The 16,305-nt window shown below is 38.4% G+C and overlaps 2 protein-coding genes across 12 annotated transcripts in view; both read right to left on the bottom strand.

Annotated features, from left to right (window-relative positions):
* sulf1 (sulfatase 1) overlaps positions 1-8,066 on the bottom strand; it is a 90,068-nt gene extending 82,002 nt beyond the window's left edge. For 4 of the 11 annotated variants that reach the window (XM_028569126.1, XM_028569129.1, XM_028569120.1 and 1 more), the window contains exons 1-2: positions 7,775-7,973; positions 3,163-3,297 (exon numbers count right to left, since the gene is read on the bottom strand). The gene's annotated coding sequence lies outside the window, so the exon portion shown is untranslated. The other 7 variants (XM_028569127.1, XM_028569121.1, XM_028569122.1 and 4 more) reach the window with 5 other exon arrangements.
* A 3,486-nt stretch (positions 8,067-11,552) lies between these two features.
* Positions 11,553-16,305, bottom strand: part of c22h8orf34 (chromosome 22 C8orf34 homolog) — a 54,550-nt gene continuing 49,797 nt past the window's right edge. Inside the window, exons 13-15 of the mRNA XM_028569409.1 lie at positions 16,135-16,231; positions 12,790-12,828; positions 11,553-12,025 (exon numbers count right to left, since the gene is read on the bottom strand). Of these exons, the coding sequence (XP_028425210.1) occupies positions 12,018-12,025; positions 12,790-12,828; positions 16,135-16,231 (144 nt within the window). The 3' untranslated portion in view covers positions 11,553-12,017. The remainder of the gene's footprint in view (positions 12,026-12,789; positions 12,829-16,134; positions 16,232-16,305) is intronic.

Below are 16,305 nucleotides of genomic sequence, written 5' to 3' on the forward strand. Positions count from 1 at the left end.
GTAAATCCCCCCCGCCTTCTCTCCCCCCATGGTTCTCAAGAAAAAAGCACAAGTACTCAGCATGGAAAGAAACAAACCCAGATGATTTCTTTAGTCCAGACTTTGAAGTTTTATGGTACTGTGGCTCTATGGAGACTCAGAGGGCAAGACCCGGACGCGCCTGAGTTGCATCAGACCACTATTACACAGACCACCATTTTATATCAATCTACCACATGCTATGGACACACATGCTCATGGTCAGTACGTTTCATTAGTATCTAAAAACATGTTTTCATTCCCAAAGTCAAAGGGAGATAAGAATTGGTGACAGCATGGGCCATTCACATTATATTGACCTCATCTCAACAAACAACCGTCCCCCACCCCCACCCCCAACTTTCGCTGCCTGTCTCCCACATCCTATTCAGATCCTGTTGAGTGAAAGCACTAAGTCTTCCCTCATTCAATAAGATGCCTGTCCATTCTAGCTAAGGTTTCCATGTCTCTCCAAACACAGAGGGGCTAGGTCAGAAGAAAAGTCCACCAGAGAGAAATCCCATCTGTGTCCTCATCCATTCTGCGGGTCTGGACATGAGCAAACAGCTTGCTTTCACCACCCTGGCAACCCTTTTCACTTCACACTGGCAAACCATTCTCACACACACACACACACACACACACACACACACACACACACACACACACACACACACACACACACACACACACACACACACACACACACACACACACACACACACACACACACACACTTGAATCAAGGTTCTTGACGGCAGACCAAACACCCTCTCATGAATTGAGAGAGATAAACGTTTTAGTAGTCGCACACAGAACGAGACTTCCTGGCTCTTTATGACCCTTGTAGCAAAGCCGTCTGAGAAGCCTGGAGATACTGACAGGAGGGAACCCCATTTTCTGGACAGTGGCAAGATCTATGGGATGTGGTTCTCTGAAAAACATTCTGTTTAAATGGCAAGGCTTCAACTATGGCGCAATGAGGATATATTTGATGTTTGCATATGTTAATCATTGTCAAGTCATTAAGACTTGACAATGAAAGGAAAGAAAAAAAGGTTAAAAAGTCTTTAATGTGGTGTATTAAAAGAAAGTATTTAAGATCTGCAGATAAACATTAATGCAACTAAGTATGGACTAAAACCAATATGTTTTTATCTTCAATGTTCCACTTGTAACTTTAAATGTTTTGTTAAGAAGCAAAAAGGAGCTTTGAAAATGTTGCCAATCTATTGTTTAGTCTAAACTCGGCTTCATCATCGTATAAACCTAAATTGAATTTTGACAAAGGCCAAAATTTAATGGAACAGGTGCATAATTTGTCTTTGGTCATTACAGTTGACGACGGTTTTTAAATGCAGAAGTTGCCTCCTTAGTTCAAAGCATCGTTCCTCTTTCAATTACATGTCACACAGGCACAGAGCAACGCGATGGGAAAGTTCAGTCCTCAATTGGGGAGTTTGCTTGGACAGATTGGACAAATATTTCTTTTGTGTGGTCGTCTCCTAGCCTCTGTTCGGCCCTGACAGCCACAGAAGAGGGAGTGAACAATCCAAACGGCACTACATTATGGGCTGGGTGACTGTTCTATCCAAGACACACGGCTGTCTCACCAGCTGCCCGTCTGTTTACACTTCACCACTAGCCTTAGGTATCAATTAGGTTTATGGGGGAAAGGAGGCTAATAGTATAGCACGGGCAGAATTCAGATTTCTAACTATCCTACATTTTTCACGTAAAGAAGGGTTTCCATTTCCCAAGAGAATAGCATGTCTATATAAACTGACAATAGGCAAAAGTGATGACTAAAGCACAAATCAACATCATGCTGCAATGAAAAAAACTAGGGATGAGAATATGGTGTGATGTTCTTTAAAAAAAGACAAATTCAAAGAACCAATTTTAGTTTTAACGATTACTGTTTCTCACGTCAACTAGGAACATAGCGGGGTTTAAACGGCTAGTCAGTAAAACGATCCCATCCCTACAACAAACCACTTGATTCGCTTTTCATTCCAAGCTAAACTCCAGACACAGTAAGACAACTTCAGATGTCTTTTGCACCATATGGGGCCATCTACATAGTCAAAGGCTTTGTAATAGCACACCAACTGCAAGGACAAACAGCAGCCCAGACCACATGTTCCTGTAAATCAAACCCTGACTGCTCTTCAGTGTGACAGTCTGACATCCAGCACTAAAGGACAGGTGATACCATCATGGTCACTTCATAGTCCTGCTTCACAACCTGCTCAGCAAAGCAGAGAGGTGGCAAATCTGACCAGGAAGGGGAATAGATGTTTAACCCTTTATTTATAAATGGAAAATATGACCAAGTGCAAGTCTTCTAACATCAATGTCTTTAAAAATGTACAGCTTAAAGTTACAAAGTACAATTCCAGTCTTCTGTTGACTACCTGAGGAGCTACAAGAATAATCAGAGTAACTGATTTTCTCAAGGCAACAGTCTGCTGACATACTTTTACTTAGCTGAATCATAACAACCCTCAAAGAAAATGGACCAAATAACTGATTTATGCATTTTTATCTTAGTTTTTTTTTTGTTAACTTACTGTTAACGTTAAGTCAGTTAGCGGAAAAAGTGCTTGAAGTAAATACTTAAAGTCCTAGAAGAACTATTACATTCTTAGCATGTCATATTAAAAGAAAGCTGCAAATTATATTTTAAACAGTGACTTATTAAGTGTTGTGCTTTCTAAATGTGTACATTATTAAAAAACACTAGATCATTTAAAAATTATGCTAGCAAGTGATGGGGATGTGTTTAACAAGTTTATTGACTCTGCCTAATAAGAAGCCTGATAATAAAAGGCCCTGTAGGAAACGGCCTCTTGAGCCTCACCCTTGGTATTCTGTGAAAATCAGTTTGTAGCCTTTACATTGTAGCCCCCTGAATAAGATGGTACGCCCTAAAATTTCACACTCACAAACAGAGACTTAAAACCGGTATATTCAATCCTTTAAACTGCCAAAGTTGTGTGTTTAAGTGGACATTAGCTATCATTATAGAAAATTCTGCAACCAGGGATTTTCACTCTTTCAGCAGGAACTAGACATGTGATTTATGACAACAGGAGATTAAAAGACCAGAGCAAGGACAGGGCTCAACATGAAGGGTCTTACCAACTAGGCATGTCATCAGAAACACTCCAGGAAGGGTACTTAGCCTCCTTCAGCAACATCATCTGTGCCCTCTTGTGGAGGGCTGGCACAGTTCATCCTCACACTTCCATCCCTCCCTGTATCTCCCTGTTTGATCTGAAGCAAAAAGACCACAGCTGTTGGCATTGTACATTTTCAGTTCATTCTCCTCTTTTCTGTAGTTCCTCTTCTTTCTTTTTTTCCCTCAAAACTATTGGCAAGTCCCAAGCACCTCTCAGCTGCATGTAAATGTTTCACCAAAACTATGTAGTATCAGCTCCAAACCCCTCATTGTTTGGCCTAAACTTAAAAGACTCTTAAACTTCAGCGTGCTAAGTCTAACCATGAGCTAAACCATCACTGACATCATGGAGGAACACTAAAATTGCTCTGTTATCAATGATTTTTCTTCGTTAATTCATTGGCCCATCTTTAAGATAAGCCAAAGTGACATAAATATCAGAAGCAATTTAAAGACTTTAAAGATTTTACAGGCAGATTCTGCCCCACTGAGAAGATGCAAGAGACAAAGGATGACTCAGAGTGTTGATCTTGTAATGGGAAGGATGAGAGAGAACAGAGCAATCAGTACTTTAGTTTATCTAAAGTAATCTTCTTTGACTTTTATGAACATCAGGTCATTTTTTAAATATAAATTTTTCTAAAATGATACTTTAAAAGAATCTAAATATATATTGCAACGTGACCCATGTATCGTGATACGTATCGTATCGACAGATTCTTGCCATAACACAGCCCTAATATCCCAGAGAATTTGAGAGATTTCCAAATGCTGTAAATGATAAAGTGAGCAGACCACTCAATAATTCTTACATTATAGGACTTCAATTGAGATGGCCTGTAAGACTAGTGGATATGCTCTCTATTAAAGCTCACAACACATTGAATAAAGTTGTGATGGGGTTTCTACCCACTCAGCACAAAGTTGCTTTGGATACCAAAAACTAGTGTTTCCGTCTTACCCAATAAATCAGTTTTATTTCCATGTTCGCTCCTGCGCTGACACCAATGAGATCATGTACTATAAAGTCTAACTGCATGCCAACGCTACAGTACACATTGTATAGACTCATACTTACAAGTTACAGAAATTTACAAGAGTGAACCATTTTATTTCACTTCTCTGGATCTGTGTGGCCCCTACTTAATTGGCCCCTACTTAATAGCTAACAAAACACAGTGTGGCTGCAAAAATGTTCCAAAGCCGGCGATTGAGGTAGCCTACCTGCTGTGTAACCTTCTGACACACAACATTTTCTTTTGAGTCAACTCTATTCCCGTGGTTTAAATGACCTGCTGAGGTTTCAGAGGTACTCAATTTGGATAAACATTAGATTTACAACCTTTTGATTGATATGGCCCTAAATAAAAACTAAAAAAGGTTTAAGCTGTCTTTAGAGTGGATATAGTGAAAACACGATCTGGGTCAGCTGGTATAGACATCCAATCATTCTTCTTCTTTTTTTTTTTTTAATCATAAAACTGAAATCCAGAAAATGGAAAGCATTTTGTACAGCCAGAGCAGAAACACTTATGACTCACACTCAACATCTTCTCAAATCATGACTGTCTCTACTATCACAAACACCGTGCTTCCGTTAGACTGAGCTGAAACAAATGTATTGTGACCCCTGAATCATTCCATTTCGCATTGCATTGCTTGGAAACTGAGATCAGACTTTTGGCAGCGTTAGTCTTTGATGGGGAAGCAGCGTCATCTTGGTGATTGGAGAGAAAGAGAACCAAACGCTTCCAATGTTACTCACACTGTGACAATGAATCTGTCCTTTGCCAATCCCCATGCTATGACCTACAAGCCAGTGTCACTTAACCATTATCAACTGACTGAAGCTAATGCTGATAAAAAGTATGCGCAAAAAGAAAGGCAACAAAAGGCCACTCATACACTACTTGGCGACTGGGACGTGATACACAAGAGAGAGAAGAGGAAAAAAGAGAAAAGTAGCAGCAGGTGTGAAGCAGCTTAAAGCAATCAAAATTCTTCTGGCACTAGCACAGACATTATCTGGTCTACTGTGGTCAGAGATCCATTTGAGGTTATTGAACAGAGCAGATCTCGCAGCTCCTCCCCTCCCGATTGGCCAGTAACAAAATCATCATTCAGTCTTACTCCACCCTGTTCCTGCATGCTGTCCCTTGGAGCCACAATGAAGTAACACAGACACTAACAAAGGAGCCTTTATTGCCAAATCAAATTATTCAATATTATTTCTACCGCTTACCTAGTTTTTGTTTTAGGAGGTTAACAGCAATGGGTTATCTGGAACTTGTGATTGGATAACCATATTTTGAGAAACATTATTTAATCAATAAAAATTGCAAATATCACTTAATTTATGTTTCTGTACAGGCAACGAGCTATGTGATGGTGGACATAATCAAGCCACAAATGTGTCCAAAATGATTAGCAAATTTTTAGCAAAGAGAAACGAGGACACGATGTACATCTATATCACTTTGTGTAATCTGGCAAGCTAGACCTGACAATGTATGATCATTTCATCCCTGAAATCTCTCCATCTAACATCCCACAAATATGTATCAACAAAGGAAGACAGTGACATGACAATGTTTTTATTGGAATATGAATCCAATTAATAGCTCATGGGAGAACTGATGTTAGTGTTCTCTGATCCTGTTTGATTGGTCATGACAAATCATACAGATGAGTAAACACACTGACTATGTAGCATCTGGATTTTGGCAATGTTCTATCACAAAAGAAATCAGCTATGAATATTTTTTGGATATTTGGTATGAAGACAGTTATATTTGCTACACCGAGTAAATGAGGGTGAATCTATAAAAAGGTGAGTCAAATTATGGCTCTACAGATAAATCTTACCCAGCCATCCACCAGCAGCCTTTTGGCAGGAGGCTTTGATAAATTGGTGGAAGCACAAAAAAGTATGCTGGCAGCCAATTAGAATAAAGCTGCATGAGATTGTGTAATAAATCACATATTGAGTAAAAAGCAATGTGCAGACTCCATAAATCCACTGCAACTCTTTTTTGTTAATGAAAACATAAAAGAGCGGGGATCTGGAGTGATCGTTGGCACAGGATAGTGAAACGATCAGCTCTGATGGTGAAACAATATTCAAGTATAACTGCAGTAGTGGAGGTGTTCCACATTAGCCTGAGGGAGCTTTATTTGGATGTTGGAGACAAAGCAGTTTGACAATTAGGTAGGCTATATGATCGGATTAATAGTGCCTGCCACAATATTTAGTTTTAATCCACTCCAGACAGAAAATAAAACACAAGCAAACAAACATTTCCAAGACACGGTGCACCACCAAAGTAGATTCTTGCAATTGAAACAATAATAATACTAATGAGCACAAAGAGTCCCTGGAACCAGAGACAAGCACCCAGTTTGGATGAGTCATCTGACTCAGGTCAAAGCCTCGCCCACCCCGCGCCTGCCAATGTGTAACACACATACAGCCCAGCCTTTGAAAAGATCCCCAAGCGTCTGGGACACTGACCACATCATGGTCAGGGAGAAGAACCATTACATTAGTCTGTGAGAAAGAAAAGGGAGATAGACACCAGACAGACTGAGGTCTCACAATTGAACCTTAAAGTGCAGAGTACTCTCAAGGCTCCCGAGCCTTCTGTGACTTTTACAGAGATTTGACAGAAAAGCCTCACAATCAGCCAGAGATCACAACAGGATTTCTGTTTCTCTGTCAACATTGTAATCCTTCAGGATTTGCTGAACAACTATTTGGAACAACATTAAATACATAATGTTCCAGGGGATCATACAAGCATTTGCTAATCCCAGTAGTGATATTTTCCTTTCAAACACAACACACCAAAGGGGATGAGCCATTTCCATGTCATTTATCATAAAAATTGAGATTGATACCTTGATCTTTATGGAAAAAGCATTAAATAAACGGATGTCTGTACTACTATATCATGTGTAGTTGTAAAATAGAAGGCCAATAAACTGCCACAGCAAACAGCTGAACATGTTAGGGAAACTATTCAGCTAGAAACAACATAACACTTGTTTAATACAGGGAATACGGTATGTCCTTCAACACTTCGCAAGTCCTGCCAAACCTAACAGCCTTAACTATCCACACAACAATGATGGATATCTTCTGGTTTATAATGTTTACAATGTTGGTGAGGGCGGTCAAAGACTATTTTCATTCTGCTGCATATGCGGTTTAAACTGTTTAAACTCGAATGCAAAATGGATTTAAGATGTTTCCTACTTAAAACGTTATCTTACATGCTACACAAATAAAACACAAAAAGCTATAATAATCCACATTCAAACTGGATTGTCCTTGTAAATTTACAATACATGCTAGAGAGGGATGGCTTTCTTGAAATGTTAGCACAGCAGCAGCTACAAAATGTATGCTAAGCTAATTAAACACAACGGAATAACATAAAGCCCAAGCTCTTCAAACAGTATACAACATGGGAGAAAGTTAAATGTCTCTCTGCTGACAGAATAAACAGACATTTAAAACAGCAAACTAACAAACAGACTGAACATATCTTCATGTACTTAACGTTAGCTTACCTTCAAACTGCCGTTCACCGTACAACTTGAACATGGCCGGTGTTGTGCCGAGTTATAAGTTTGAGACTAATAACATTAAAGTTACAGAGCTAGCTAAGTGTATTGCCTCAAATAAACTTACAAGACACACTCTCAACGTAACATTTTTAAAGAATGGAACAGAAATAGCACGTACGCCACAAGATGAAGTTATTTTATCTGTTACTTACTACAAATGAAGATGGCAGCCGGAAGTGATAGCTATTTAAAATCAGCTGTTTGACCTGTGAACCGGTGTGAAGGGCAGCATGACGCCATCACGGTCTCGAGAGTCGATATAATAACCCTTATGACCAAAAAAAAAAAAAAAAAAAAAAAAACCTTATGACATACCGTATAAGAGTTTTATACATGCATATTGTATCCAGAGAGAACATGTAAGGGCCCTTTGCTTGTATTATGTATCTCTCAAACAATATATCTTGTTCTGTTTGAAAGAAATTAAGATGTAAAAATTTTGAATTTTAAAAATTTTAAATTTTAAAATTAATAAATAACCCATATGACAAACCAAAAAAAGTGAAGCATTGTTATATTTTAAAGAATTACTTTCTGGAACCCCTGATGAAGTTATATTGACTTATTGATGTCATTGCTTATTTATTATGTTTAGATATCATATGTTTAATATTTACAATAAACATATTTTTAATATTTACTTTTGATATGTATTTTTTTGTTTTGTTTTTTACACACTGGAAGCTTTAATTGTAGGATAATGATGTCTCTGACCTGCTGAATGTCTGTCTGTTCACAATTTTTAATAAAGAACTACTACATCAATAAATAAAAATAAATAAAACTTGAAGATGATAGGGCTATTTTTTATAGTTATTAAAAGGCAAAGTTTACAATCATTTCCTGCAGCTGTATTTGATTTAAGAAACAGAGTTTGAACTTTTGACACTTAACATTTTCTTATTGTTTAGCAGATTGAATATTTTTCATTCCAGCCAGATTTGTCTTTGAAATCTGGAAATGTCTTCAAAATAGCAGCAAGTTTTGTTAAACAACCTGTGCCCCCAGTAACATAAAATAAAAATACAGATTTATTATTGGAAATTTAAATGTCAGAGTGTACATATACTTAGTTATACAAACTACTTACGTATACTAATACTTATACAAATTAGCTCTCAAAACAGTGCTGGGCTGTGCTGTGATTTGGTGTAGTGGCTGCAATGAAATTGAGAAATTGTAAATGATTTAGTTTGCACTCAACCACAACAAATCCCATGAAGCTTTAATAGTGTAGCAATGGCTGCACATCCCCATAATGCTTCATTGTCACCTAACATTAGTTTTCAATCATGGTATTTTAGGCATAATATATATAGCAGTGTTTCTCAAATGGGAGTATGCATACCGCTAGGGGTACTTTGGAGTACAGCAGGGGGAAAATGAGAATGTTTTAAAATGTTAATTAAAACAATATCAGTCATGCATAATGCTTAAAATAAGTATGTAATGGATCCAGTAATGGATTCTAAACATTTGAAATGTAGCATTTAAATGTGTTTTTCAGTCACAATGATGTTTAGTAAATCAGACACTGTTGGCGCAGCGCTGTATTGTGCCTCTTTATAGGCATTTTATTTCTACAACAAATGTGTTGCACTGTTCAAGGGGGAACAGGACTGAAATCAACAGCTATAAATCATTAACTCCCCAAATACAATGGGGTTAACAAAATGCATGCTTAAGATTGGAGTAATAGTACATCCAACATTCCAGTGAGGCAGAACAGTTCAAGTGTCATGATTTTGTCTGTAAACAATGACACGTCAGATAATTACTGTTTATTTTGGATGTTACTGCATTCTATGAAGGTATAGTACTACACATTTTGTAAAGCAAAGTGAGCTACTTTAGTGGAGCAAAACTTCTGCCTTGGCTTCAAATAACAGCACAGAGCAACACTTGAATGTTGATGACAGACTTGAAGAAGTTAACAGCTTAAGAACAGTGGAGGCTGTTTCATTAGCTGTGTGAGAACAGGCTGTTCACTTCCATGAACACAGAAAACAAAATCCAGATTGTTGTAAAATTATGTTTTAAATTACAAAGGAAAAACGGCCACACAAATGTCCGCGTGTGGTTCTGCGGAAGATTCCGTTTAATATGGAGCTTTTACATAATCACACATAGTGTAGTGGAGCTTCAAAAGAACTAGCTATTTATGCAGATTGCTTTTTCTTAATATCATAGAGAAATGTATGAACAAAAAAAGTTTCTGGACAAAGTGGCTTTTTCCATTTCAAGCAGCGAACGATACTGACTTTATATGCCTTCAAAGCATACCTCTTTTCCACCATAGATTTATTTGTGCTGTATGTCAGGATAAATCCCAGTCTGTTCAGTTGTAAATTAAGACCTGGGTCAGTCTGCTGACCATTGATGGTGGTCCGGATCTCCCTGTAAGTACAGCGATGTCTGCCGCTATTCCTGGGTGGCCCTTGCAGTTGCTTTGAATGGGCCTGGTGTATAAAGCCTGAACAGTAAACATACATTAAGAAGATATTGGAGGTTTCATACTTCAGACACCAGAGAGATGGCATTCATGTTATGATCTCTCGGATTCTCAACATGACAGATTTTGATTATAAAGACCAAGATTATATAGGAGCTGCATCAAATTAATTTTCATCTCTGAACTAATCATTAAGAAGTCATATGGATATAATCTCATATATGATATGCAACTTGTGGCAAGAAGAGGTATCAGTAATAGTCCCACCATTTCATCTTTATAAGTTGTGACACACGGAGACATTCAAAGATACACAGAGAGGGGGAAAAGCATCAGAGCGCAGTCTTTGTGTGACATCTGTGGCAGTAATTTAAGTCTTCATCTTCAACTGTCTCGCCTTATTCCAGAACTTCTCATGCCTTGATATTTTGCTGACATAGACTGGAGGAGACATATGAACTCAGAGAAAATATTGACAGTATAAACGGAGTTAGAGCGCTGGTGATCTGTGACAAGAACAGATGGCAATCACACTCCCAACTCCAACAAAGTGAAAATAGAATATGAAATGTGAAAATTGTAATAAGGAATGCAATACATTTGCCTTTTCTGACAGGAAAATATTGTTTATAGTGATATAAAGATTATACCAAGGCACCACTGATTATGCCATGTACTCAAATTCTTCCCCAGATCTTTCAAAACCACATCCCTTTCCAATGAGCACATGGTGTGCTGAAATACATGGGACCTTAATCCACATACCATGTTTTACAGAATGGGGTTTAAAGTGATTAGTCTTCTCACACATGCTTTTACAGGAATCACCCTTAGTGAAATGGGACTGAGAGAGCTGGGTAGTTTGTTGACCACATCCCGAGAGACAGACTGAAAAGTTGGGTATTCCACACCACAAAACTCAGTAAGGTTCGAATGGAGGGATAAGACTGTGTCAGGCTTGAGGGTGTGTCCATGGTGTGTGTGTTTCTGGAGCCGACGTTGCCTGTGTTACACTCAGACAACCACAGTTTAACCAACACGTGCCCAGGCAAACACACAGGAGCAATGTAGTCATGGTCGGAACAGATTTCTGTGTCTTTCTCAGCACCAAAGTACGTTTGAGAGACACAAAGTTCGATGGATCATGTATCTGGGAATGACTGGATTAAACAGAGCCTGGGTTATGACAGCTTTAGTCATTTAAATAATGACTTCAGGGTGTTTTTTTTTAATGAGAAAGATCTGAATTGAAAAAGTAAGCGCATAGCATTAGTGTCAAAATGTGCACCAAATCATTTTAATTAATATAACAGCATTCCTTGTATTCCCTCTACAACTATTTGCTATTTTGAAAAACACTACATCTTTTAACAGTGCATATCAATAAACACTTTAACATGTGTGTTCTGCCCCCACAATGTGAATATGCACTAGGCCTAGAAAAAGTTTGTCAACAACAAACAAAATGTATCTGTTTCTGGACTCCACATGGAAGTGCAATAGCATGCTATAGAGCAAACAAAAATAAATGTTGTATTCCATACTGAAGTAATATTTTGACATTTCATCATACAGTTACAGTACAATGTCTATGAAATATCTGTGAAAAAGTATATCATCTTTTTTTCCCCCCATTCGTATGAATTACAAAAATAATTGTCTCTGTACACATATTCAAAATGTCCAGTGGTTTGCATAATAGTTTGATTGGATCAATGTCTCTGGTCTTCGTCACTATAGGCCTGTGAAAAATGAAAGACAAAAACATCAGTCTCCTAGAAACTAAAATCAGACACATTTAACCACTAATAAAAATAAGAACTATGAAACAGCCATTTAATATTTGAACATGTCATAGACAAACATGAGGTGGAAAATGAGGCCTGGTGCTGCCCAATGTAGGTTCCAACGACCATATTTCACAATAAGTTCTGGGAGAGCAGTGATTAGGTTCACTTAAGTAGCGAGCTCTGAGTTTGGTTGCTGTGGCAACACTCTGGCCCCTCTGATAGCCAAGCAGCAGCAGCCTGCTCTCAGATCTCCCTCCAGACTGGCACACTGACACTGGGAACTGTGGGCACCTTCAGAACCACAAGAAGGAGAACCGCAGACAACCTCAAACCAGACAGGCTTTCTCCTTCTCCCAAATGTTGACGCTGAGAGTTGACGCTGTCTGCTGCGTGTAAACTCAGAACCCAAGTGACTTAATGGAACTGGGCAACAGCGTTCCCGTCTCCACACATGACCGGTCCCCGCCAATTGCATTTCAGAGCCACTGTGCCCTCCATTTAGCCTGTGACGGTAATTGAACGGTCCATAAATGAAGGTGGAGGCTTCGACAGTGGCTCTACAAATGAGGTCATTGACAGACATTGAGACTCTCCAAACTTCAGGCTGCTGCTTACAATAGCAAAATTGGTTTTTGGTGACCCAAATGATACAGAACATTCTGAGGTGAGTCTGTCTGGTTTCAGGCTGTGAAGCCTCTAACGGTTCAGATTCTCACCTGAAAACACAGATCTCTTATTGGCATCTCGTGCACCACCTGTAAAAAAAACAGAAAATGTGTCAAGTAGTGCAGTATGATAACAATAGTTTCAGATTTGGAGAAATACGCTTATTCGCTGTCTGCTACAGTAAGAGTGAGAAAAGCAATACAACTCTCATACTATATCTTTCTGTTAAATATGAGGCTACGTCCAACAGCCTGCTAGCTTTGCTTAGTACAAACACTGGAAATGGGTGAAACAGGTAGACTGACACTTTCCAAAGTCTTGGCTAACTGGATAGCTTTCCATTTAACAGAATATATGAGTAGTATCAATTTTGTCATATACTGTAACTCTCAGCAAGAAAGTAATTAAGCATAACAGTTAAATTTCTACTAATAGTCAGTAGCACATAGTTTGATTTTCATCATAACTGAGGCTAATCCATTCGATAGGATTACATTTTCCATAGTTTTTTCAAACACCATGACTGGTGTATATGCTCAAATGATCGTTTCCACCAGTTTCAACGTCACTTATACTTCCGCCATAAGTGATTTGGATTATTGGTAGATTAATAACCCAACTATCTTTAAACACTGTAAATATTGAATCCTATGAGTAATCTTGACAGGTGTAAAAGGTAACATACTGATTTACTTTCACTGTACAGTACAGTCTATGTTGAATTCATTAATGTGCTAATCCACAGCTATAAGAGGACAATGGGGTTAGGAGTGGGGAAAAAGGACAGATTTCTTTCATCTCCACTGTGGTATGTGTGGTTGTCCCATTGTGGAAATTTATAGAATAACAGGAAATGGCTATGGATTTTTCCCCCATTATTTAGCTCTAACCATTACACTTGGCGCCAGCTCAGACACATCTGCTGTGATAGTGGTAAGAGGGTGTCACTGTGCTGATGAAGTGAGCCCCATTCACACATGCATACAGGTACGTGGACAGACTTACAAGCACTCACACATGTCCATACTTGCATTAAAATGCTCTTGAAAATTCATGAAATGGCTGTGAAATAAATGAAAGCAAATCAAAAAAGCTGAAAGTTTTGTTTTTGTTTTTTAGTAAATTTTGATTTAATTTGATTTTGATTATCTTAATTTGGAAAACTTCTAAGTAAGTAGGTAGTAGAGGATTTCTCAGATTGTTGACTCTGTTCCTTTGTTTGCAGATTACAATTTAAAAAAAAAATAATCTTTGTGGTAAATTGAGTGTTCAGTTGCCAATATGCAATTAAACTGTATTATTTTATAGGTCAAAAAAATTTCCCCTAAAGAGATTAAGGGGGAAAAACGCTCTCTGAAAACAATTCCAATGTCTTACCCTGACTAATGCAATCACTCACACGTCATACACACACTTACACATGCACACACACACACAAGGACATACAAACCAGATTTCAGCGAATAGTCCTGTGGGCCCTCTCTCACGCCAGAAAGTGCTTTGTCACATCTTGTGGCTGTTGGGTCTCTTTTTCCCTTGTCAGTCGCTCTCTCCCTGTCTGAGCCGCCTCTAATTCAATGTGTGGCTCATATCCCTTCTTAACATGCCATTACCATTGCCAGGGCTGTAGAGCAGCCCCCCAGGTGCCATTAGGAAAATGTATCCATTTATTTTGCAAGATACACATTTGGCAACAACAACCCTCTGGAGGAACTTGTCTGACGAGTTATATTTTCATTTGCTTGATCTTTTGTTTGACTGGAATTCTTCTGTCATAACGTCAATGAAAGCTGTCTTTTTGAGTCCCACATGCACTTCATTTTAAGTTTGAGTAGCTGGTGCTGATGTTTTGTTTACCGAGAAAGCAAGGCTAAGTTAATTTGAGAACATTTCTGAATTCATGGCATATATAATTTTTGGACTTTTGTTCATAAATTAACTTCAGAGCATCCATTTTTGCCCCAGTAGTGGTGGGATCTAAATAAAGCATTGCCAGTAAGTTTGTTAGTCTGCTGGTAAGGCAGTTGATCCATCCAACGTGTTGATTCAGAGCAAGATATATTGACAACCACAAGCCAGATTACCATGACATATGGGTGATAAGGTCATACATTTCTCCTTGACAAACACTCTGGTCCAAAATATATCTAAAAAAAAGTGTGGACTTTCACTGTCCCAAGAGGATTACTCATTATGATTTTGGCAACGTTGTGACTTTTTACTAGGCAAACATTTCTATTTGTGTTAGTTCCAACTTCCACAGTATGGGTAGATTACTATTACATGCACTGAGCCAATTCATGTTCACCAGAGGATGAACCTTGAGTATTGTGACAGTCTTTCCACTTCCAAGCTTTCCACTTTTGCCATCCCTAGACAAAAATATCTCATAATAATTTAAAAATTATAATCTTAACATGATTTGCTGAGCACAATCCTGCTCCAAGGGGGAAAAAAACCTTTGCTTTTAATGAGCCAATGGTTATTTTTCCAATATCTCCTTCACGACAAATGTTACACTTCAATTCCCTCTACTGTGAAGACTGAACAAAATTCTCAATGTGCTTGTTCTGTCCGACATCATCATGCCCAACACAGCAGGCCTTAAAACTACCTATTCTGCTGAAATACGTCATGTGTACATACGTTTTCATTTAGTCCAGCTATAATATAGACATTCATACAAACATCTCAGGGGCTCAGATAAGTTTCACCATACGTTGACCAATGTTAAGAGAGCATACAGTACATTTGACAGTATGTTAGTGGACCTCAGTGGATTGAGAACTACAAGCCTCTGACAATCCGACCATACTGCTGCATACATTCATGGGATTTATGTACCAGAAAATTCAAGGTCTGATCTAATTCTGTCATGTTTAAAGCCAGAGTTATATTCTGTGTCCCAGCCAGACCACTACTATGACTCAATTTAACAGTTTATGTCCATCAACTGGATCTTGATAGAGATATATCTCTACATGATGCCAGGAATGGACATTTTACATGGCGTTTCCTCCCAATGAAACCCCCAAGGATTTCACCCAACTGTGAAATATAGAGATTTTCCTGTCAGCCCTTGTGCTCCATCTAAAGTTTTTACAAGGAATACTTGCACATCAATCTTCACTTTTTAATAGATCTATAGCCTACTGCATTTGCTCCTCACTGTGGTAAAGTGACATTACAGTAATGAAATGAGCCTCACGTCTTACAAAAAAAATGTGCGAAGGTTAAAACATTAGAGGAGCAATTTGCCAAAATTTGTGAACTGTGGATTCAAAACTCCCAGCAAACTCTCCAGTAAACGGAACCTGAATGAGGAGATGATAAACAATCAAATGTGGGGTTTAAAAAAAGAGAACGGAACGGAATAGAAAAGGTAGGTCACTAACTCTTATCCTGTTCAGGAGGCTCCAAGATGTCACTGTCTGTGTCACTGGGAATATGCCAAGGCTGTCGGATGGCCTGTAACTGCTGGTAAAACTCATCCTGATATGAAAAAATAGAGCAGAACAGAAATTATGGAAGATGGTTAATTCTTACTCTGTGAAGATAAAACAGAG

This window comes from Perca flavescens, chromosome 22 (genome assembly GCF_004354835.1).
Source record: "Perca flavescens isolate YP-PL-M2 chromosome 22, PFLA_1.0, whole genome shotgun sequence".
NCBI lineage: Eukaryota > Metazoa > Chordata > Actinopteri > Perciformes > Percidae > Perca > Perca flavescens.